We start from the raw sequence: 24,886 nt of genomic DNA on the forward strand, positions 1-24,886 counted from the left end.
ATGGCTTTCAGTCAGCTGCCTTTGTGTTTTTTTAAATAGGGAGTTTTGGGTAGCACAGGCAGATGCAAGGAAGGCAAAGGGAAAAAAGTAAGATTAACAAAGGGAGCCATGGGAAACAAGTTCAAGATGTAAAACATGACATTCTTTGCCCCCATGAAGTGTGGGCCCCAATGATTAAATAAATTTCATTTCGATTTCAGAAATGATCATGGCTATGGTGTGACATTATATGTTAACTAACGTTTAAATGCAAAAAAACCTTTGTTACCCATACATTCTTCATAAAGCCAAAATTCCAAAGGTGAAATATTTTGTTAATTGGTTTCAAACACGATCTCCTGCTTTATCCCCAGGTTGGGGATGGGGAGGATCATTTCTTCTTCCTGACTGTCTCTCTTTCGCGATCTTGCCTGTGTCTGAGTGACCCTTAGAGTGACTGTGTCACGACTGTCAGCAGATTTGAGGCCTTCTGTAACTGCTAGGCACCGTGCAATGAACATGGTATCATTGACTTCAACAGTAATGTCCTGTTATATCTAATTTGTAAAACATAGAATGAGGCCAGAACTTCTTGTAGCGCAGTGAGTAGCATCCCTGCCTCTGAGCCAGAAGCTCCAGGTTCAAGTCCCACTCCAGGACTTGATGGCTAAGGAATGAGCATGCATAATGCGGCCAAACAGGTTGAGGATCAACTTGTAAATCCTTTCAATATATGCCAAATGGCAGGTGGTAACAGCAGGAGAGATTCCTGGTCAGCCATGAAATGGGAAAAAAAAATTGGATCTTCTACCATCTCCGGACTACAAAATGCATGTAAAGTGTATGTTGCCACAGCAACTCGGACTCCTTGGGGGACCGGTTGGCTCAGTTGGTTGGACTGATCCACAGTCAGAGCAGATTGGTGCCAAAAGCCAGGGTTTGAAACCCATTCCGGCTGCAGTGCATTCAGGACCTGCCCCTTTGCCCTACCTGTGGTGGAGGTCACGGTACTGTGGGTCAGACCTGCCTTCGGGCAGCAGAACTTAAGAAGCAGAAGAAGGTGATTTGGAGGCCCTTTGGTAGACAATGGCCAGGATTCTGCTGGACTGACGGGGGATCATTAGCAAGCCTCTTGTATCCCAGCAGATGCAGATTGTACGTGGACTTGGCAAATGTAGGAATATGTTTGCAATATTCTGTTTGGCCCACCTGTCAGTGAGAATCAGCTGTCCATGAAGATGAACTTCATATGTCTGAAACATGCCTCTTTAGGCAGCATTCAAACACTAAGGTCCTTGCTACAGTGCTGCTGAGGCTTTAAAAGGTTCTGGTCAGACCACATTTAGAATATTGTGAGCAATTTTGGGCCCCGTATCTCAGGAAGGATGTGCTGGCCCTGGAGAGGGTCCAGAGGAGGTTCACGAGAACGATCCCAGGAATGAAAGGCTTAACATATGAGGAACATTTGAGGACTCTGGGTTTATACTCGATGGAGTTTAGAAGGATGAGGGGGGGATCTGATTGAAACTTACAGAATAGTGAAAGGCCTGGATAGAGTGGACGTGGGGAAGATGTTTCCATTAGTAGGAGAGACTAGGACCCGAGGGCACAGCTTCAGAATAAAGGGAAGACCTTTTAGAACAGAGATGAGGAGAAACTTCTTTAGCCAGAGAGTGGTGAATCTATGGAATTCATTGCCACAGAAGGCTGTGGAGGCCAGGTCATTGAGTGTATTTAAGACCGAGATAGATAGGTTCTTGATTGGTAAGGGGATCAAAGGTTACGAGGAGAAGGTGGGAGAATGGGGTTGAGAAACTTATCAGCCATGATTGAATGGCGGAGCAGACTCGATGGGCCGAATGGCCTAATTTCTGCTCCTATGTCTTATGGTCAGACACTCCCGTTTTAATTGTCAAAAGAAGCAGAGAGGTGATGAGGAGAATTTTTTATGCAGCAAAGTTATGACAATCTGGAATGCAGGTAAAGCAGATTCAATGGTAACTTTCAAAAGAGATTTGGATGTCTACTTGAAGAGGAAAAAATACAAGGCAATGCAAAAAGGACAGGAGAGTAGAACTTGCTGAACTGCTCTTTCACACAGATACAATGGACTGAATGGCTTCTTTCTATGCTGTATCATTTCAGAACTCACATAAAACCAAGTATTGCATTCACAACTTATGCTGCATAGCTAGTTGACATCAGAGATAGTGGCGCAGTTCATCCAGTGGAGGTTATGGTAAAAGGACATGATTGCATTGCACTTCCTAATTTTGAATATAGAGTACCTGATATGTTTCTATAGGCCTGGTTTCCATGTTCAGATCCCAGACTTTGACGGTGAGGTAATCTCGTGTCATCATGTACCGGCCACTGTGACTGAACTTCACATCAGACACTGAAGAGGTTATCTCAGAGAAGAAGAATCTGTTACTGGGATCCTCCGGCTCCTCAAACACTGCAGGGCAAAATAAATGAAAATAACATTAAAAGTAGCTCCCTGTGTTACACTGGATCATCACCAATTCACAGATGAGAGGTAATCACAAATTCACGGATAAGAGATATTAAAAGGAACGTCATATAATCACAATGAATTCATGGTAATATTAATTGCCTCCTTCCTTTTAATGCAATGTGGGCCTAAAATAGAGGGGATTCTTTAATAGGCCAGTTTCTATGGCAACTGGATCCACGATTGCAGACCATTTCATAAAACAGTTTTGCAATATCAATTGAGCTACAAAATGTAAGCAGAGAGTTTATTGAAAAGATGAATTTAATCAATTTATGCAACGATCAGATGAGCATTTTGAGTGCATTTTCATGAAAAAGAGCATTCTATGGTTATCATGTACCCCACTTGTAGCTTTCCCTTCAAGATGCTTCAAACACCAGTCGATGCAAGTTAGTGACTTTATTGGTCGTTTACAAAACCATTTCATAAAGGACACCAGGCAATGCAAGTAATCATGTTTAATTATGATATTACCTTCAGAATGATGATATTACCTTCAGGCTATTCATTAGCATAGATCCTTTCTGGGCTGTTTCACCCAGTATGGTGCCAATTCAATAAGATGAGAAAAAAACATTCTGAGCACTGAAGTCATTATTCTCCGTCTCAGATTTTACATGCTGATGAATGTGAAAACAGACAAAATATTGAACACATCCGTGCGTGTCCAGATCTGCAAAATGATAGGGAGTGTGGGGAACAAGAACTAAAGATAACAGGAAGTATCACAAATTCCTTCCCAGAGCTAAGGCCAGTGACTGAATTGACAATAGAGCAATCGGAACTGATCCAAATTGAGCCACCTCAACTTTAAGGATACCAATTGTCTGTAACATTTCAATCCTCCCAACACCGTAGGTCCAAACTGACCTGAATTTACATCTGTCCAAATCCTGTCAAATGAGTCCAATTGTCAACTTCAAATATCTGACAATCAGCATTCCAAACCCGAATGGAGACAAATTCATTTACCTGCCTGTGCTCTTTACTTCGTGAGATTACATTTCAAAAGGTAAGTGAAAGAAATCTAGTCTTAACACTTGGAAATCATTGCCCACCACCAACCCCCCCCTCCACCAACCCTTTGTGAGGGAGGAAATTTCCATGCCAATTCAGTTCGTATCTGAAAATGGCATTACTCGTTTTGCAGCCATCTTAATTTTTCCTTTAAACAAAATTATTTTTTGGCCTCAGGAACGAGCACAGCCTCAAACCATATCATTCACAATAGATCCTGTGAAAATGAAAATAAAATAATCTGCTGCATCACCAAGGAACTGATGGCCTTCTCCAATAATTAATACAGGCTAGAGAAACACAGAATAGCCAAAACTCGTTATCTTTATGATCACTTTGTAAAACAATCCATTTAAGTGCACTTACTGCCAGATGTCTACAATGCACTGAATAATCTACAGTCCAGTGCAGGAACATCCAACATTAGTAAAACTTTCATGATAATCCAATTTAGTATGGAGAGAAATGGCAACAACATTAATATTGTTCTTTCCTTCTCTATAGATCAATCTTTCTTCATTAATTTGTTTGAATTATATATAATCTCAAATGAATGGAAACTCACTGATTGACATCGCTGACTCAATAAATCTGATCATATTCAATCACATTACTGTTTTGTTCCTGTTAGGGTGAGTGTACTAGTCAGAACATAGACACCCTCCCAGAGGACGATAGCCCTTCTTAAAGACAAGAAGCTCCTCACTTCCAAAACCGTGGCCTCCAATGACAATGTGAAGGAAAACCAGAAAATCGTGGCCCGAGTAACATACAAAATGCTACTTAATGAAAATCCCGATGCTAAGCCTCCTGCATGGTCAGTTACACTAAACCTCCATTTTAGCTGGCCCTAACTTTGCAGATAAAAACAAAATACTACAGGTGCTGGAAATCTGAAATGGAAACAGGAAATGTTGGAAAAGCTCAGCAGGTCTGGCAGCATCTGTGGAGGGAGAAACAGCAGCTGTGGAGAGAGAAACACAGTCAATGTTTCAAGTCTATGTGACTCTTTTTCAGAGCTTAAGAGAAGCAGAGGTGTGATGGATTTTTTTTAAAGGGGGTGAAGCAGGTGGAGTGATGTAGAGCATTGACCCTTGGTCTGCCATTAACATATGCTGCTATCTTACCTTTATGCCACTATTAGCATCTTCTTTAGTCTTTAACACTACCATCAACACTCCCTTTGTCTTGTGTCCATGACATCTTTGTCAATCTCTCCTTAGCTCCCACCTATCACTGACCTCCTACTTTGCACCACCTACAAAGTCATACAGACTTGAAACGTTAACTCTGTTTCTCTCTCCACAGATGCTGCCTGACCTGCTGAGATTTTCCAGCACTTTCTGTTTTTATTCCTGATTTTGCAGAATCTGGTTGGAGGAAAGCGAAAATAACGGGTGCCAGTTACAACCAACAATCCTGCTTCTTTCTTTGCACGTCTCAGTATTATCCCGCTCTTTTGAACAGGTGAGCAGCACAAAGGCCCATGGCAAGGAAGTGGGGTCTTGTTTTAAATATGCAGATAGGATCCAGTAATGTTACGAGAAAGCCGAAGGCCTGCCCTAAAACGGGTCACCCTTCCCTCCCCTGATCACTGACAGAGCGGGGCCCACATCCCACACGGTCCAGTCCCTGCCCTTCCCCCCCACCCCCAACCATCACAGCCCAGTCACCACCCACCCGACCATCACGATCCAGTCACCACCCACCCGACCATCACGGTCCAGTCACCACCCACCCGACCATCACGGTCCAGTCACCACCCACCCGACCATCACGGTCCAGTCACCACCCACCCGACCATCACGGTCCAGTCCCCCCAGCACCCCACTCCCCAACCCCCCCGACCATCACGGTTCAGTCCCCACCCTTCCCCCACCCCCGACCATCATGGTCCAGTCCCTGGCCACCTCCCGACCATCATGGTTCAGTCCCCAGCTCTCCCCCTGACCATCATGGTCCAGTCCCTGGACCTCCCTCGATTATCACGGTCCAGTCCCCAGCCCTACCCCACACCATCAGAGTCCAGTCTCTGGCCCTCCCCGATTATTGGGCACCATCACACCTCTCACCCTATCGCGTTTCTGTCAAAGCAACCTCTCATAGCACCATCACAGCCCTCACCCCGACTATCATGGCACCATTACATCTTACCAGAACCTGTCCACAGCCCTGAATATCAGAGGTCTAGAGGCCTCCTCCACCAATCCCTTTACCCCAGGAACTGCAGGGATCTCAATCTGGCCAGTTGGGCGACAGCAACAATTTATTTACATCAGGCCCTAGCTTTGTGATCAGCAGCATCTCCATATCACATTTCCCCTTAAAGCCTCCCCCACACTCTCCCCTGCTCCCAATCTATATCAAGGTCTTAATTTCCTAATAACGTGCTACTCTATAAGTATCACCATTGGTACTGCAGACACACCTCTCAATTAGATCCATTTCACTATGTGAGTTAAGTATTGATGTGTACTGTTTAATAAAGTAGTTTTCAACTCTTCAACACTGCAGGCAACTCTGCTGCATTGTGTATCACGCACATGGATCAATTTCATTTTCTAATATAGACCATTCAGTACCGCATGCGAGTCTGCAACATTTGTGTTCATGATGTCTCCCTAAAGTTTACACCGTTATGAATGCAAGGTTTTATAAGATCACCATTTAAGATGTCTGTTTAATGCAAAGTAAAATGGAGTAATGAAGGGGCTCATTTGACCTGTGCCGCATTCTGCAGGCAACAAGCCTAGATGGCTTGGTTGCTATGAGGACAAGAGGAGCCCAAATCAAAAGACTTGCCGAGCAAGGTGTGAAGTTCTCACACCTGGAAACAAAGGCAAGGAGCAGCTGTGCTGACAGTGAATAGACTTTCTGTCCCCAGGATTTTGGGGAGAAGGGAAAAGAGAAAGAAACGAAAAGCACTCCAGTTAGTGCAGTCGGCAGAGAGAAAGAGCTGTGAGTTCTCTGTGAGCTACCGATGCAGGAGAGAAGACTGTCTCTGGGTCAAAGAGATGCATCTCGTAGCCATCTAAGGAATCCAAGCAATTTGTCAGAATTGTCAGAGCAAGTTTTACTGCTGGTAGTGGATTTGGAAACTCTCGAAAAACAATGCATCTTTAGATGGTCACTCAAAATTATGACTCTGGGAAATGGAGAAACGCAAACCCATTGGAAGCTGGAAGCAACTATGGACTGTTTCCTTTAAGGACTGTAATTCCATGGAAAGTGTGGCATAACGTATGGCCAAGGCGTGGGCGGGGGGTGGGGTGGAGGTGGTTACCGGTCACATAAAAGTTAACTCTGTTAATGCTTTAATGTAGCTTTGAGTACAAGTTTCCTACAAAAGTAGTGTTTAGTCGGCAAAGTTTACTTTTAGTTTGCTTATTACAGTAAAAATCTTAAAACTTGAAATCTTGTTGTGTGATCCTTCCAGACAGTCGCTGGAAATTGAAATATCTTCTTTAACGTTTTCAGCCTCTATGGGGATTGTAACAACTGTTACTAATTTGCTTGAATTCTCTAAATCTGTATATTATTCGTGTCTTTTCTGGGCAGCAGTCTTTTTATGAGCCACACTACATATATATCAGCATAAACATGGAAAGTATAGCTCATTATTATTTGACTGTCACTCAGGCACTACTGAGAGATTTATGAAGTGAAAATCATCAAGTTTGTATTACAAGATACCTGATATATTGCTGTAACAGGGTTTACAGCATCATTCATCATGTCAAAATCAACAAGACTTTGAAATTACAATCGGAATCTTGAAACAGCACTCATCTCCTATTTTAATCTATTGGGTGCAGTGATAGAAATAAGGGTTTCCGTGAAATGAATCATTTCACACAACGATCAATTTGCACTTATTTCATGTTTGCAAGTTGGTGATGTTGCTTTTTTGAATTCATTTCTTGTCCTCCAATTTTTTCACCTTTTCTTCCTCTCCTGGTTTTCCCTGCGTAGAGCTCCACAGATGATAGTGATACTGTGATGACCCATGTGCTTTTGGGGAAGAAGAAAACCTACACTATGTTTTGGTGATGGTCACTTTGTGAACTAGGATTCTCTGGGAAATGATTTCTAATAAAGCACCTTACTTCCAGTAAATGATCATGTGACCACATTGCCTGGGAGATAAACAAGAGAAAATGGTCAACCTTGCATGTGAATAGGTTGTGGGTATGGTTCTAGTTTCAAGGAGGACTTATAGTTTAGAGTTTTAGTACAAGCTGAGTACAGGGAACATCTCTTTCTTGCAGGATTCCGTTGAAGTTTTGTGTGTTGGCTGAAAAAGTTTAAAACTCTTGTCAACTGAATGACTCCTAATTATGAGTTGGACAGCTAGGGAAGCCAAGCTGTGGAGACAGAGAGAGAAGAGAGAAGGGAAGAGAGTGAAGAGAGAGAGAGAGAAAGGAGGGGCAGAAAGAGAAAGATGGAAGAGAGAGAGAGAAAGAGAAAGAGGGAAAAGAGAGAGAGAGAGAAAGAGGAAAGGGAAGAGAGAGAGAAAGAGAGAAGGGAAAAGAGAGAGAGAAAGAGAAAGCAAAAGAGAAAGAGGGGGAGGAGAAGAGAGCGGGAAAGGAAGAGAGAGAGAAAAGAGAGAGACAGTGAGAAAGGAAGAAAGAAAGAAGAGAGAGACAGGGTAAAGAGAGAAGGGGAAGAGATAGAGTGATAAAGAGGGAGAGGGGAAAGAGAAAGGGGGAAGAGAGATAGAGGAATAGAAAGAGAGGGAAAAAGAAAGAACGAAAGAGAGAGAGAGAGAGAGATGGGATAGACTTGCTGGAAACAAACGGAATCTCAACCATTATACAAATAGTCGTTTGGTAGTACAGAACTTGAGTATTGCTGAAAAAAGAGACATGTTAAACTTTTCATCTTACACTCATTAGGGCACTTCGCAAGAATACCAATAAGGGAAAAATAACAATTTATACCGAATGTAAAGAGAATGCTGACTGATTGGTTATGGAGGGCGGGCGGTCTCAGACAGGAAGGTGTAGTTGAGGCCACAAACAGATCAGCATGATCTTATTGAATGGCTGAGCAGGCTTGAAGCGCTAGAATGGCCTACTCCTGCTCCTGTCCTATGTTCCTAGAACCTTAAAAGGAATTATCAGCAGAGAAAACATATTAGAGAAACTTAAGGGCCTAAAAGCCAACAAATCCCCAGGGCCTGATGGCCTACATCCTAGGGGTCCAAAAGAGAAAGCTACAGGAACTGTGGATTTTCCAAAATTCCCGAGATTCGAGAACAGTTCCAGTGGAGTGGAAGTTAGCAAATGTAAAACCGATACACAAGGAAGTGTGTGAAAATAAGGAACTACAGGCCAGCCAGCTGGGAACCATACATCAGGAAAACGCTGGAATTTGTTATTAAAGGAAGTCTTAACAACGCACTTAGAAAATCATAGTATGAGCAAACAGAATCACCATGGTTTTACATAAGGGAAAGTGTTTTAAAAAGTTGGTAGTTTTTTTTGAAGATGTAACTAGTCAGGAAGAGGAGACAGTGGATGTAGGGCTGAACAGGCTGTGGATTAACACGTGACCATTGGGTACTTGAGTGAGGTACTGAGAGGCTGTCCCTACTGCACCACTGTTGCACTTTCTTATCATGTTTTTCTTTTTTTCATTCTTTAATGGGACGTGGGCATTGCTGGCTAGACCAGCATTTACTGCCCATCCCTAATTGTCCTTGAGAACTGAGTGGCTTGCTGGACTATTTCAGAGAGCATGTAAGAGTCAGCCACATTGCTGTGGGTCTGGAGTCACATGTAAACCAGACCAGGTAAGAATGGCAGATTTTCTTCCCTAAAGGATATAAGTGAACCAGATGGGTTTTTACAACCATCGACAATGGTTTCATGGTCATCATTAGATTTTTAATTCCAGATATTTAAAAAAAATTCAAATTTCACTATTTGCCATGGTGGGATTTGTACCCAGGTCCCCAGAGCATTACCCTGGGTATCTGGATTACTACACCAATGCCTCCCCTCACGAGCCTTAGTCCCACCTGAACAACTTGGCCAATTAGAGACTGACTCGGAACGAGATTAAAACAGTCCAAACACATTTCGCAGACAGCTCTTTCAACCAACAGATAACCATCCCATCAACGTGGGCTGGATTTGAATCTTGCTCCCGGCAGTTAAAGGGCACTGTCTAAACCACAGCATTATCCAGTTAGTCGCGGAGACAAATTCCAAGTTTAGTCCTCCAATCTTTGAGGTTGCTGATGTCAGCCAGGTGGAACAAGCGTGCAGCAACTTGCTTCAGTATCTTTGGGCATTCGGTTTGGGCATAAGGGGGAGGCGGTGACATAGTGGTATTGTCACTGGACTAATACTCCAGCTCTGGGGAATCCCACCACAGCAGATGGTGAAATTTGAATTCAATTAAAAATCTAGAATTAGAAGTCTAATGATGGCCATAAAACCATTGTCGATTGTTGTAAAACCCAACTGGTTCACTAATGCCCTTTCAGGAAGGAAATAAAATCTGCCCTTACCTGGTCTAGTCCACATGTGACTCCAGACCCACAGCAATGTGGTTGACTCTTAAATGCCATCTGGAATGGCCTAGCAAGCCACTTGGTTCTCAAGGACAATTAGGGATGGGCAATAAATGCTGGTCTAGCCAGCAATGCCCACATCCCATGAACAAATTTTTTAAAAAATTGGTAAGGACAGATTAGGCTCACCTGTGGTACCCCAGCAGTCAGCACTAATTATTGCACATAACAACTGAGTTTACAAATGCACATCATCAAAAATAAATCTTGCCATTACAATTGGTGAGCTACATGATTTCTTGAAATGTGCTCTCCATGTTGCAGTTCCCCAATCTGTCAAGCCATTCTCATGAAGCTTCCTCATGGGTTTGAATCATGGACAGGCTAAGCGAATGGGCTAGAACATGGCAGATGGAATATAATGTGCATAAGTGTGAAGTTATTCACTTTGGTAGAAAAACAGAAAGGCAAGAGCATCTCTTAAACAGAGAGAGGTTGGGAAGTGCAAATGGATCTGGGTGTCCTTGTTCATGAGTCACTGCAAGTTAGTATGCAGGTAGCAGCAAGTAATTAGGAAGGTAAATGATATGTTGGCCTTCATTACAAAGGGACTTGAGTACAGGAGTAAATATGTCTTGCTGCAGTTATATAGAGACTTGGTGAGACCTCACCTGGAGTACTGTGTACAGTTTTGGTCCCTTTATCTGAGGAGGGATATACTTGCCACAGAGCAAGTGCAACGGATTAATCCCTGGGCTGGCAGGATCTCGTTAGGAGAGACTGGGTCTCTATTCCCTAGAGTTCGAGGAATGAGGGGTGACCTCATTGAAACTTACAAAATTCTTACAGGGCCATGACAGGGTGGATGTAGATAAGATGTTTCCCCTGGCTGGTGAATCTAAAATCAGGTGACATAATCTCAGGATAAGGGGTAGGCCATTTAAGACTGAGATGAGGAGGAATTTCTTCACTCAGAGGGTGGTGAATCTTTGGAATTCTCCACCCCAGAGTGCTGTGGAAGTTCCATAATTGAGCAAGTTCAAAACAGAGGTCGATAGATTTCTGGAGACTAATGACATCAAGGGCAATGGGGATAGTGCGGGAAAGTGTCATTGAGATAGATGATCAGCCATGATCTAATTGAATGTGGTGTAGGCTCAATGGGCAGAATGGCCTACTCCTGTTCCTATATTCCTATTTGTCAGTTAATGGACATTGGTAGTTCCAAATTGTGGAATTATCGTGTTGTCAGCCACAACATAACTACTGGCATAATTGAGGCTTGCTGTGTTACTTAAAACGAGTAAAATATCTCACATTCAACTCAAAATTAGAATTGGGGCTCAAATGAATAGAAATTGTCCCAGTGATGAACTAAACTGATGTTTTTAAGTCTCCTTGCCTTAAGACAGAATGCTATATTAACCTATTGTAGAATTTTAGATCTGGTTAGGGTTACTTTCACAGCAAAGTAACCTTAATGCCAAAGCTGCCATTTTACAACCATTGCTTCAAAATTAGTAAATTGGGATACCATCCCTAACATTAGCAACCTGTATATTATTTGCCTTCTGCTGTAGAAGTATACCAGAATTTTAAACAGTTAAATACAACAGTGTGTATTTTAATGTAGCAATTTTTTATCCAGAACAAGTTGCAGCCTGTCACGACTGATCTGGGTAAATAAAATAAAATCTCAATCATGTGCAGTTCAGCTAATTATGGCTAAAGAAAGGACAACTTTTCTAGTGGGTATTGTCACTTATGAGAAATTAGCCTGTTTATCAGACACCTCTGTGCTGCTCTGTGTTATTCATTTCAGGGACCATGTGCTTGGCCTGATGCGAGCTGTAAGGAAAAGATGACCTTCACCTCTGTGGCAATGACACTTCCCTACATCACTGACATCAGTTAGGTAGAAATGGATTATGGAGCTAGATGCATCTTTGCCAAACACAGAGCAGAGATTAGTGAGGAAAGAAAAAACCTGGCAGATAGCCATCGAGGGGAGTCTAATGGGACTGGTCATCAATGATCCAAAGTGGATGCTCAACAAAGGAGTCCCTTTGTTCATGCAACTGCACTGCATCCAGGGGGCTGCCTTATGAGTTAATCCTGTATAACTACTTTCTGCTTTAATTTTAGTCTATTTGCGATTCAACTAAAATGATACTGAATCTTTCCAACTGACAGAAATGAGTTTTGAAAGCAGCTGCAGAGACGAGGCTGATTTCTTGACATCATACTGGGCAAAAAGACCCTACTCACACTATTCTGCCTCAGGCACCCATTCACCATACAATGAACTTCATGAAGCTCTCGCTACCACGCTATGGTAGCCTACTCAATGCTAATAAATAATCTATCAAGTTTCCTAATCTCTGCAGAAGATCCAGGCATGTGCCTATCACTTTCACGGGTAGCACTGCAAATATATCAGTAAACTTACTGGACAAGCTGAACTTAACTGGAATTTTCAAAATGTTTTATTTTCCCAGTTTTTGTCACATTCCGTCAGGTTACTGTCATCAGGTTTGTTATATTTGCTTCCCCCTGATGGCTCAATATGATTAAATCGGGGAATAACTCAGTCATGAAGACTGGATTTTCTTCATTCGGGCACAGGAAGAGGGACCATGGCCATTCCTGGGTGCCGAACTCACTCCTGGGTGGGAACAGCCACTCACTGGGATTTTCAAGGGGGTGCCCTCTCAACTGGCCCAAAAAGCAGATTTACCATCCAATTATGGATAGCGGGCAGGTCCTCGAAGCTGGAGGGCCAGAGACCTTCCAGCTTGAAAGACAGGCTGCAGTGGAAGATAAGTGAGAGAGGATGCTTCAAAAATGGAGGCACTCTCTGTCCAAGTTTTTTTTAAAAATCGATAATATTAATATGCAGTTTTTGTCTATTTGCATGGTTTTTAATTGGTTACTGAGTTTATTTGGTACATGGAGCCAGGTGCATGCAGGGGCATAAGGAGAGCACAGAGGACTGGAGTTTGTGAGGCACATGTTGTATTTTGGGGGATGGGGGCAGTTTGGGAGAGCAGCTAAATACAGATATTGTGAAATTGATACTTACAATGAACTTAAAGACATACATATATTGAAGCAACCCCATGTATATACGCCTCTTTATTCATTTTATGCTTCAAAGCACTTAAAACCCCTACCTTACAACATCCCTGAACCACGCTGAATTTTTTGAAGAAAGAGGTTTGATTTCCAAATTGTTCACGTGGCAGTTATGCAAGAAAAACAGGTCTCCAAACAGTACTGACAGGACCTCAGTGTGTATTGTAATTTTACTGATCATAAACTATGTGAATCTTCAGACAATCAGTAATGAATACTCAGCTATGCGCATAAAACTGGGAATTATCATGTCATTGTTTCTCACACAAGGTGAAGTAGATGCGTCTTGCAAGCAGATGGAGTAATTTTCACTCTTGTAAACTGATCAGCATTCTTACATATTGAAAACCAGGTCAAACCCCAGTGAATCTAAAATTAAAAGCAACTGTTATTCTGAGTAGCACTGTATGGAAGGAGTGAACAGAGCCAACGAGTTGACTTTCAGAAGAATGGTGTGGGTGTGAACGCAGAGTTTTCCCACCATCCTGACCGTCAGTTCATTTACTGATACACCAACACCAACTAACTGCCTTTTGTGTTTTACTCAGTTGAAGGAATCGGTGCTTCCAAATTGCATTGCTATTGAACTGTTGTTCAGAAGAACTCTAAATGTGAACCAAGTCCATATACATAAAACCTGTGTTGTTATAGGACCAATGTGGAGTCAATGACAAGGTTATAAATGGTAACTTTGCTATTGCAATCACTCCCCAGAAATCCAATACACCATTCCCTTAGTAAAGGCGGAGGAAGTACAACTGTGTAAAAGATCCAGTGTGTAACTCTCCCCACAATACAGCACAGGAAACATGCAACTAGTAATTTTTGCATCAGATTTTATAGTAAGTTACTTGAATGGTGGTGATACACCATGGGCTAAATTATACGAGGTGTCAGATTCCCTGCAACCCCCTCCCCACCCCGGCTAAAAAGTTAGGGGGAGCCCACCGAGGGAAACATCGGCTCCCCTGCAGTCGTGGCTGGTGGTGGGACTTCTACATTTCTGCATCAAGAGGTCCCGCCTTAGAGAGCTGCCAATCAATCCGAGGCTGGCAGCTCTCCAGCAATGCAGGACAGAGGCATGCGCCACTGGATCAAGGTTTGGGCAAGTGTTTGGGTGGGGTGGGGGTCATGCTGGGCTCCACGTTGACAGGCCCCCAGCGGGTGGGGTGGGTAGGGGTTTGAGAGACCATGGGGGAAGGACAACCTGGGGGTGGGGGAGGGTTACACATTGGGGGAGCCCTCAGATGGGCCTAGGGTGCCAGCTGGAGGGACTCCTCCCCGCACAGGGAAACCTGCCGGGCTGGGTGCTTAATGTGGGCCCTCAGCCGCTGGTTAAGTCCCGACTGAAGTGGGATGAGGCCCTTAAGTGGGCATTAATTGTTGGTATAGTTGCAGTGGGGGAGTGGGCAGACAGTTACGCTGAAGGCCCATTTACCAAGCCCACCCACCTTCAAATCCATTGGCAGAGGAGCGTAAAATCCGTGCCCATGTATAAGTTGGTTTCAGCCTTTTATCTAACCTTTAATGTGGGAGAGTTTATGGCGGGTTGTGCTGCGATAATCATATAATTCACATTTGCACCACCTGGTGTGAAAAACTTAATTCCACTAAACACACATGAGAGATACAAAGCAGGAAGAGGATAGGAGAAAAAAGTAATTATATTGCATTATAGTGAACATTTATTTCGTAAATGTTAAATGTATAAACTGAAAAGTAAGACATTTCAACTCAAAAAGCAGTACAAGCTGTTTGGAGGCTTGAAACAAATTAGATGGGGGAAAGAAAATAATTGCACTCTGAACCCGCATAAAATCTTATTTAATGCAAAAGATGACATTCAAAAACCTATTAGGGGCAAAGTACCTTTTTCTCTTTAAAACAGGACATTGAAAACCTATCTGAGACTTTCGTCTTCTATCGTGTAATTTTCTTGTCAGACTTCAACAGAGACTATAATAAGCACAGACCAATTATCATCTCAAAAGAGCCCTATTACTGGAGGCAATCTGAATGTAAGCGTGTCAGAAATAACAGTCATTCAATTGGATAAATTGCAACATGCATCAGACACAAAGTACGTGACATCAGTCCACATGTGCAGACTTAATTACAGATTTTCAAAACAAATGGAACTTATAAAGAGGAAGTGCTTCCCTGTCCTCTGCCACATGGTTTCTATTTAAATCTCAAATATGGAAACTTGAACAAAGCTTACTGCTTTTAAGTGTAGGTGAAACCTGCGTGTAATCTCTCGGAGCCTACCCACATCAAAGCCTTCAACGCTGTAATCAAAAGACAAGATAATGTATCCATGCACAAGGATCCGGGGAGTTCATCTCTCTCTCTTTGCTGGCACTCCGAATTCATTAGCTGCAGATACTACAAAAAAAATGACTGCATCTTGAATGCAACAGGAAGGATTCAGCTAACATTCAAGGTGGGCAGCAATTCATGGGCTTCTCCTGGACAGACACTCTGGAGACAAATAAAAGGAAGCGTGAGGAGGAAGAAAAGTTTTTCAGGAGTCATTTCTGATTGAGAGTTCCCAGAAGGGTTCTGATCAGTGGGCAAGATCCAGGCGGCGTCTGTAAAGAAATTAAGTATGATGCACTGCATTCTTTTACAGACACTGTGTTTAAATACATGCAACAGTGACACAACGCATTGTATATCTAGGCAGTACTTGATAATTGCTTCAAAATTGTCAGAAGGAAATCTCAAGGACAGAGCCAGGCTGATCATTGGGAGAAGAATCTAGAACCACAGGAACTGGCCACTTCAACTGATTGTATGACCATAGTTAATGACATATTTGAGCTGGGTGAAACATTGATTTGTGAGGAATAAAGTAACATACTTGAGTATTCTGATATTAGACATTAGTGAAGCATTCATTTGCTTGGAATGAGTGTAGTAAAACAGTTATTTAAAAATTATAATTTTCCCTTTTTCTCAACCTGTTAAGTCTAACTCTTAATTTTCCTGTAATCCTTTTAAATTGGTGCCCATTTCAAATCTGTAATTGTGGGTACAAAATAAACTAACCCCATCAAGCATAAAAGCCTTTTGAGTGAGACATCAGGTTATACTCTCAGTTTATTTTGTTTTGCGAATTACAAGTAGAGTGAGTGTTTTTGAAACTTTAGAATGTCCCAAGGGGAGCAGGAACAGACAGACTTGAGGCTGGATGTACACAAGGCTCTGAAGGTGGCAAGGCAAGGTGAGTAGGCTGTTGAAAATGAATACAATGTCTTTGACCTTATAAATGGAGGCATAGAATAGGTAGTTATATTAAGTCCTTGCTCACCATTGCCTCACTTAACGTTGTTTCGCATTAACGTCGTTTTGTGTTAACGTTGTTAATAAAATAGTGCCAGTATACCCATTTAGCGTTGCCAGTTTCACTTTGTCATTTGCCACATACCTCCTCTTATGTGGCCTGCCTGTTCACAAAACCTTTCCCCCAGCACTTCCGCTCTCACCCTCATGCCTCTTTGCCCAATTTCAGCCTTCATGCTCCCAGCCCTCGCCTCTCAGCACCCCATCCCCCGACCTCGCCTCCCACGCCATCCCACCCCCACCCCGAACTCGCCTCCCGCCCTTGCTCCTAGCCTCGCCTCACACCCTCTGTTCTTGCCTTAGGATGTGAGGTCTGCTGTTCTTATCCTGGCTGCTCCCTCCGCTGCCACCTCTGCTCCCTGACTTTGCCCATGCTGAACTCCCATTGAAGTCCTGAGCTCCATCTAATGGTTGTTGCAGTTATCAGCTGAAGTCCCAGAACTACCTGCTCTGACCAACCTCTGCCAGTAGATGGAGCCTGGTCAATCCAAAAGTACTGTACAGTACAGGAACCTCCTGTATGGTGAGAACACTTAAAAAAAATAGTATATTGTATTGTATTTCTTTTATATTTAATTACGTATTTTATTTTGCAAGTTATTTCTGCTAGGAATGCACAGTGTGCACATGGATGGTACAGTATTTCAACTTGTATATTGTTGTTTCTGGGTGAGAAATGACCAAAGGAATCTAAACTCTGGCTTTAACTTTGATTCCTATGGGAACCTACGACTCACTTAATGTTGTTCCGGAACCCAGCCACAACTTTAAGTGAGGACTTACTGTATGCTAAATATTTCTAACCTGCTGGTTATGCCCCATCTGGAGCACTGTGGCCAATGCTGGGAACCACAGTTTAGGAAGATGTCAGGATCTTAGAAAGGGGCCAGAGGAGCTTTACCAAAATGGTAGTAGGGCTTCATTTACATGCAGAGACTACAGAAGATGGGGCTAATCCCCTCAACACAGAAAGGGTAAGGGGTGATTTGATAGAGCTATTCAAAATCTTGAAGGGTTATAATAGAGCAAATAAGTGGCAAAGGAGTCAGTAACCAGAGGACACAGATTTTACTTAATTGGCAGAAGGCTAAAGGTGACATGAGGAGCAAAAGATTTCACCCATGGAGTTGTTAGGATCTGGAGCCCAGTACCTGAAGGGGTGGTGGAAGCAGATTCAATAAAAATGCTTGAAGGAAAAGGTTTTGTCGAGTTACGGAGAAAAGATAAAGGTTCCAGATCCTAACTGCTCCCCGGGTGAAATCTTTTCCCCCTCATGTCAACCTTTAGCCTTTTGCCAACTAAGTAAAATCTGTGTCCTCTGGTTCCTGGGGAGTGGGGCTAATTTGATAACTCTTTCAAAAAGCTGGCACAGACACGATGGGTCAAATGGCCTCCTGTTGTGCTGTAGTATTCTATGATTCTGAAACTTAATTCAGGTCTGAGCCCAACTTCATTTGTGGCAAATTCTGACCTTCAAATCAATCTTCTTGTTCCATAATCCTTCTTGCAACAAGAGTGGGCCATTTCTTTGACAGGAGGACTAATCAGTAGCAGTGTATGATTTACAATAATGTTGGGCAAACTCCAATTATACAGCATCACAGTGATCTTTATGAAATTTCTGCCCTTTGCCTGCCATCTATTTTTCTTTCATAATATTGCTCCAGCAGCCCTGACATACATGTATCATTAAAATCCATTTGCTGTACAGAAATGCAGTAATTAGCCAAGCTTACGGCGATTGATGACAAGGTTCGAACATTTAATGATAAGAGAATAAAGTCAAAATGTGGATTTCATAGCCATCAATCCATGGCTTCTGGAAAGTCTGTATTACAGTAGAGAAAAACATTAACATAGAATAAAACAGGAGCTTGAGGAAACCCCATGCCTAGAATATAATTAAGCACCTCGATGATATCATAACATGAGGAAAGCAAAAGAGATGTAAAGATGATAATATAAAACTGAGGGTGCATTTATTGCATCATCTACTTCATATACTACGTACTTATTGTAATTGTTCTCTGATTGTACTGCCATACCCAAGGTGTTCTTATCCCTGGCACTGTTGAGGCTTCTGTTAAATGCTTAATTAATTTAAATGATATTTGCGCAGGAAGCAAATATTAAGGGTCAGATAACAGGAAGAAATTATCTTATACACCAAGTTGCTAGATTTTCAATAGAAGGTACTTCTTGTATTTCACAAAATACCTGACTGCCCAGATATCTACAGGGCACGTAGGAAGTATACTGAGACTTGTTCAAAAGCAAAGCCAGCTTATATCTCACTCATGGATATTTCCCAAACACCAAAATAGCCCATTTCACTTTGGATTACAGAGTGTTTCTGGCAAGCATTCTGTGAGAAATGGAGAACAGCCCCCCCAACACTACATGCAGATCCTCTCCAGTATCTTCTAATTTCTCTCTTTCAGCTAACATATAGCACACATACACCATACTTCCTACTCAAAAAACAGACCTGGGCATCTGTGCTTGTGACTCAATAACAGCTCCTGCAAAACGTGTCAAGGGAACCTGAGGCGATGACCCTTTCATTTTCCCCTTATTGAAATTTACGGTACAGGAGGTCGACATTTGATCCATCACACCCGCGTCAGCTCTCAAAGAGTTATCCACTTACTTCCATTCCTCTTACTTATCAATGTTTCTCTTTCAAATATTTACCCAGTATGTTTTTAAAAACTATTGTGGAATCATCTCCCGCCACCGCATTCCATACCTTATCTTTTCAAAAATTCTCCTAAGCTCTCCATGTGGAGCAGGTTCGAAGGGCCAAATGGTCTACTCCTGCTCCTGTTTCTTGTGACCTTTTGATGACATAATCTTAAACTTATGTCTTCTAGTTGCCAACTCACCAAACTTCAAAAACCTCTCATTACTATGAGCATTTCTGTCAGGCCTGCTACTCACATTCATTATTCCAATGAAAAAAGCCCCCCTCGCACCCCTCCCATTCCACACCTCCCTCCCCACCCCCCACCCCACCATATGCCATCTCTCTCACACACTTAATTTCTGCCAGGTAGTAACACTTTTCATTTCTGGTGCTACCATTTTTAATCTCTTTTCCATCCTCTGCATTGTCTTGACATCTTCTGTAAATTAAGGCACCCTAGAACTGGACAAAATATTCTAATCAATGATTTGTACAAGTTTAGTATTGCTTCATTGGCATTGTACTCCATAGGTTTATTGCTAAAACCTAGGATCACAGGTTTGTTATTGTTGTTAAAAGCTTTTCCTCCTCTCTCTGTACTGACCTGCATGTTTCTGCAGCTAAGTTGTGTTCAGAATATGGTCCCAAAGGATGGGCCTACAATGCTCGAAGGGGTGCAGATAGAATGCATTTGTCACCCTTTATCCCCCTTTGAGAAAAAAGGTTTCAACTACTCAGTGATAATCTGCAGGAGGTTATGGAAATGCCATAATCACAAACATGTCAAACTTAGGAAAATGTTAGCTGTACATAACCCTAGCTCTTGATTTTGGAAGCAAACCACATTAATCATTTTGAGAGAACTTCACAGCAAAAGCGCAAAGTTACTCTGGGCAAAAATCACATATTGTCAAAGGTCAGACATTGGAACACACAAAACAAGAAAATGACATTTCTCCCCCAAGTCCATTTTCACCAAAGTCCAGGTTCAGATTCGACATTGTGGTTTTGACTCCAATTAATCTTCAGAGAGGTTAATATTCTCTTTTTTTTGGTGGTGGGGGTGGGGGTGGGGAGTAGTGCGCTGGGGCAGGGTAAACAACCTTCCCTCACAGCTATGGCTGGAGTTTTACTGCGGATGTCAGGAACCTAAAGTCGTGGTTCTGAGCACACGCTTGCCGACAGCGGGACTGACTTGGCAATTTTATCATAGGCGGCGTCCTAATTGGCCAATTGCAAGCCTGCCATCGTATTAAGGGCGGCGGCCAGGATCCTGATGCTGGCGGCCCAATCAGAAGGTCGGCATCTCTAGAGCCTCAGCACCACCACCACCAACGGGAGAGGTGGTTCTGGCTGAAGCATGCAAGAGACTTAGGGAGCTAGAGTCCACATATGGCTAAAAAAAAATCCCAGGGGCAGAGAGTCGGAGGGGAAAGCCCATCTGGGGAAAAGAGGGAGCCATTGGGGCGACAGGAGTTGCCTTCAAGCCATCAAGCCTCTGGCCACAGGTTGCTGCAGGGAGGCCTCCTCAATTTAGTTGGTGGACTCTCTCCCCCCCGCTAGTAGGGAGAAGCGGGTTGCCCCGCCATGGGGAAAATACCACCAGCGATGTTAAACGGCCCCTAATTGGGTGTTCAATTATGCTTATTGGCTACCCATTTCCTTGCTGCAGGCAGCCTCTCCTCAATGATCGGTCCCACTGCTGATAAAATGCTGTGGTGGTGGGACTGTGATGGGGAGCTGATCCCAGCGGCTCCCCCAGTTTTATTGGCCCTGCAAAATCCTGGCCACATTTCTGAGAGAGCAAATTTTCAGAAAAATTATCAACCCTTAATTCGTAAATAATGCAGCAAAATTCCCAATTGTAAATCTAAACTAACATCCCATAACTCTGTTACACAAGTGTCTTGTTATTGGTGACATAGAGAAAAGACAAAGAAAGATCTTGCCTTAGTATAGCTCATGAGGAGGAAATTTACTGTGATAAATTGTTCTCCTACAGTAGCCAAACAAACAGCCATGAAGCTTAATTTGTAGTGATTATTATCAAGTGCTAAAAGCTGTGATCAACATTGGCCCATTTTCTGTTTGGCTCACTGCAGAATCTTCTAATTAGAGGTGCAAGTCGAGATGGAAGTAGTAGTCATCAGCAATGCCATTGCAGGAAAATCAAGATAGATCATTAGGGAACTCCTGAGGTAATAACACTGGAACAGCCAGAAATGTCATTGCAGGAGAGTTACTGGCTACAACTGGGATAGGCAAAAGTGGAATGAGCCGAGGACTGGACCACTTAGCTGGACCATGGAGGGGAGGCACTGAAGGAAGATGGGGTGGTCAACCATGTCAAAGGCTGCAACCAGGTTAAGAATGCTGAGGAGGAATAAGGAATTATGATCAGTCACATAGAACGTCATTTGTGACTTTGATTAAGGCCATTTTATTGCTGAAGGTCTACTCTCTCAGAAATGTGGCCAGGATTTTGCAGGGGCAGAAACCTGATTGGAGAGGTTCTAACATGAAGTTGCAGGGACAGATGGCCACGGAGTTGGGAAACAGTTTAAGGGCTTTGGAGAGGAAAGCGAGATTGGAGATGTGGTGACAGTTTGCAAGTACAGTGGGGTCAATGGTGTGTTTTTTTTAATGGGGGTTGGGGAAAGAGGTTGCTGGCGGCAGATTTGAAATGGAGGAGGACAGTACCCAAGGAGAGGGAATCATTTACAATGTCAGCTAGCATGGAGGATAGGAAGGGAAATCAGATGGTCCGCAGTTTAGTTGGAGTAGTGCCAAGAGAACAGGAGTTAGGTCCCATGAACAAGTTTTGAGAGGGCTTGAGGGGAGATGGATAAGAAACCAGATACAAATTTCAGCCTGAAGCAGGGGAGGAAATTTGGTGGATGTTTGGCTTAATTCCCAAGGAAAAGTGAAGAAGCTGAATGAATTGTCTCAATCTCAGTCACAAACATGTCCATGAATACCTCGCACTTATTAGAAGTGGGGGCGGAGGAAGCATTGGAGAGAAGTTTAGATAGTATGTACAGCATAGAAACTGGCCATTCAGCCCAACCAGTCCATGCCAACGTTACTGCTCCACTTGAGACCCCTCCCATTTTCTTCATCGAAATCTATCATCATAACCCTCTTCCCTTCTCCCTCATATACTCATCTGGCTTTGATGAGATAGATGATCTGTTGAGTAATTGACAAAATGGTGCATTATAATTTAAACTCATCAATTCTATCATGGCACAAGATCAAATCACAAAGGTTGTATTTTAAAGCATGACTTTAAGCTTGTCTGCTTATCGAAAACTATTTCTTTCAAGTGTGCTACTTGGCTCTCCCAAGCAAGAGAGAGTGCAGAAGTGAAGCTCCCAAAACTGTTGTACGATTAAGTGCAAGAATCTGAAAATACTGAAAATGATGAACATCCCAGTGACTGGGATTCCTATTCTGAAGGAAGTGAAATGAACATTCTGGTAAGAAAAGTCGAACCTTCTTTCTTTTAAGCAGTGGCCTTCTCCAATCTCTGAAGGAAGCTCAACCAAATACAAAAGGGCGACGTTAAAAAGCTGGGAGGTTGAAAGTGGAATTGTAAGTAACTTGGGGGGGAAAGAGTTTTTGTTTCTCCAACACTGGATGCAGAAGGAAGTGAGATTGGAAGGTGGATGTTTTTAATGGTGAGGGATTACAAAGAAGTAATCAGAGTTGACCTTGTCGTTCAGTGAAGCCTCGTGAGATGCCAAGTTTGAGGGGTCAGCCGTGACAATGGATAGGAGAGGGAGAGGTTAAGGGATGACAGGAGGGCAGTGAGCTCAGAGGAGAGGGGGCAAGGTGAGTTAAAATGGATGCTGAAAACACTGAGGTAGAGAAGTTATTCAGTGTAGAGGCTAAGGGAAGAAAGCATTGAGGATATCTCAACAAACTTCCCCTGGGGCTTGGGTGAAGATATGAGGGTGGAACAAGGTGAGGCGCTAAAAGGAGGGAAGTTGGCAGAGGAGGAGGAGGAGATCCCAAGGTGAAATCACCAATTTCAAAACACAAACAGAAGACCTTAGTGCCTTTAATCAGTAACAACACCTCCACACTATGGCTGGAGTTTAATGTAGAAGCGGTGGCCCCACCCATTGGCTGGAAAGTAGGGGACAAGCCTGCCTCTGCTGGTCCTGAAAGACATGACGCTAATTTTCACGGCTCAGGCAATTAATTGCCTGAGGGCCTGGATCCCGGCCTGAGACAGGATGTCCCACCTCTAAGGGCTGTTAGCCAATCACAGGGCCAGCAGAATCACTGAGTGCACTGGTCACTGCTGCAACTGCAGAGGGCCTGGATCAGGAGCAGCACTGCAGGCCAGAGAAGGTGGCGAGTGGGGGGGGGGGGGGGGCCGACTCGCCAGTGTCAGTCAAGCAGGCCCTTGCTAGGGCAGTGGGTAGCGATGGGGAGACTGTGAGGAGTGTATTCAAGCAGGACGGCCCTTTCCACTGGGGTGTCCCTCCATGGGGAACAGGGACACCTCCCACCCCAAAGGCAGGCCACTAGGATATATCTGGCAGCCTCGCCACAGGAGATTACCCAACTGAGTGCAAAAATGAAGAACATTAAGTGGTGGTCAAGTTCTCATGTTAATGAACAGCCTGAATGTCAAAGTTGTGTATGTGGCACCTATACCCCACCATTGGTAAAATATCAGTGGTGGCGGAAAAAGGGCCTTAAGTGGCATTAATTGGACACTTGAAGACCTCAACTGGCCCAAGGGCAAGTGGGCTCCCGATACCTACTCCACTGCTGATTTAAAATAATATACAATCCTGTCTGCCAGCCTCAGGGGGGTCGGGGACATAAAATCCCAGCTTACTTCTGCAACATCATGGCACCCAGTTGGTAATGACTGTTAGCATCTCAAAGAATAGTTAATTACTCAGAGTGGCGATGATTGAGGAAGCACAAATCATTTCATTCCCTGCTGTCAAAGAAAGAAATTATTGTACTTAACTCTTGTGCGTCTGATCTGTGGAAATTATCCATATTAGAATCAATACCTATTAGAAAACTCAGTTCCTATGGCCTGTCTGATTTTCTACTTGAACACGCAGTAAATCCAGACACTGTGCCCTGTCTCGGGTCACAATCTATCCATCACAATTTCAAACTGCGCTCTCTCTTTTGTCTGGGTCTGTTTTACTGCTTCTTTATACCATGAGCACGGATTTGAGTGATAACTCAATCCTGTACGGAGAAAATACTGGAATGGCTTCCAAGAAGTCACCTTCTGAGTTGTGAAATATGACTACACCTCTGTTCGTTCCATGCTATCTGAATTTTTGCAGATAAAATGGTTTGAATAAGAAAATATTTCAGGAAAAAAAGGGAATTATCCTCTTAACAAATTGAAAAGGATCGGAGTTATAACTTAAGTCTCATTTACTGACTTCTATAGGTCTAATCGTGTCTCTGCATTCCAGTTAGTAGAATCTGCAAAATAACACATGCCCACAAAATTGCAATTGGCTTTGTGTGGGCTCATCTGCTAGTAAAGATTTTAAATAAATATACAGAAAATATTTGTTTGCCCACGTTTTTGGCAAATTTTCTCCCATCTCCCGCTGTTGCCCAAGTGATAATTCATGACCTTAGAATGGGAATGATTCTCCTGGTCGCTCACTATAGGCTAGCAGAACTTTAAGAA

At 43.1% G+C, this 24,886-nt stretch overlaps 1 protein-coding gene across 4 annotated transcripts in view; it reads right to left on the reverse strand.

Moving 5' to 3' along the window:
• The window catches only part of LOC144678643 (serine/threonine-protein phosphatase 2A 55 kDa regulatory subunit B gamma isoform), a 334,751-nt gene that overhangs the window by 26,680 nt on the left and 283,185 nt on the right, over positions 1-24,886 (reverse strand). For all 4 annotated transcript variants that reach the window (XM_078538387.1, XM_078538413.1, XM_078538405.1 and 1 more), the window contains one exon: positions 2,268-2,437. In XM_078538387.1, the coding sequence (XP_078394513.1) occupies positions 2,268-2,437 (170 nt within the window). The remainder of the gene's footprint in view (positions 1-2,267; positions 2,438-24,886) is intronic.

Source organism: Cetorhinus maximus, chromosome 1 (assembly GCF_964194155.1).
Source record: "Cetorhinus maximus chromosome 1, sCetMax3.hap1.1, whole genome shotgun sequence".
Taxonomy (NCBI): domain Eukaryota; kingdom Metazoa; phylum Chordata; class Chondrichthyes; order Lamniformes; family Cetorhinidae; genus Cetorhinus; species Cetorhinus maximus.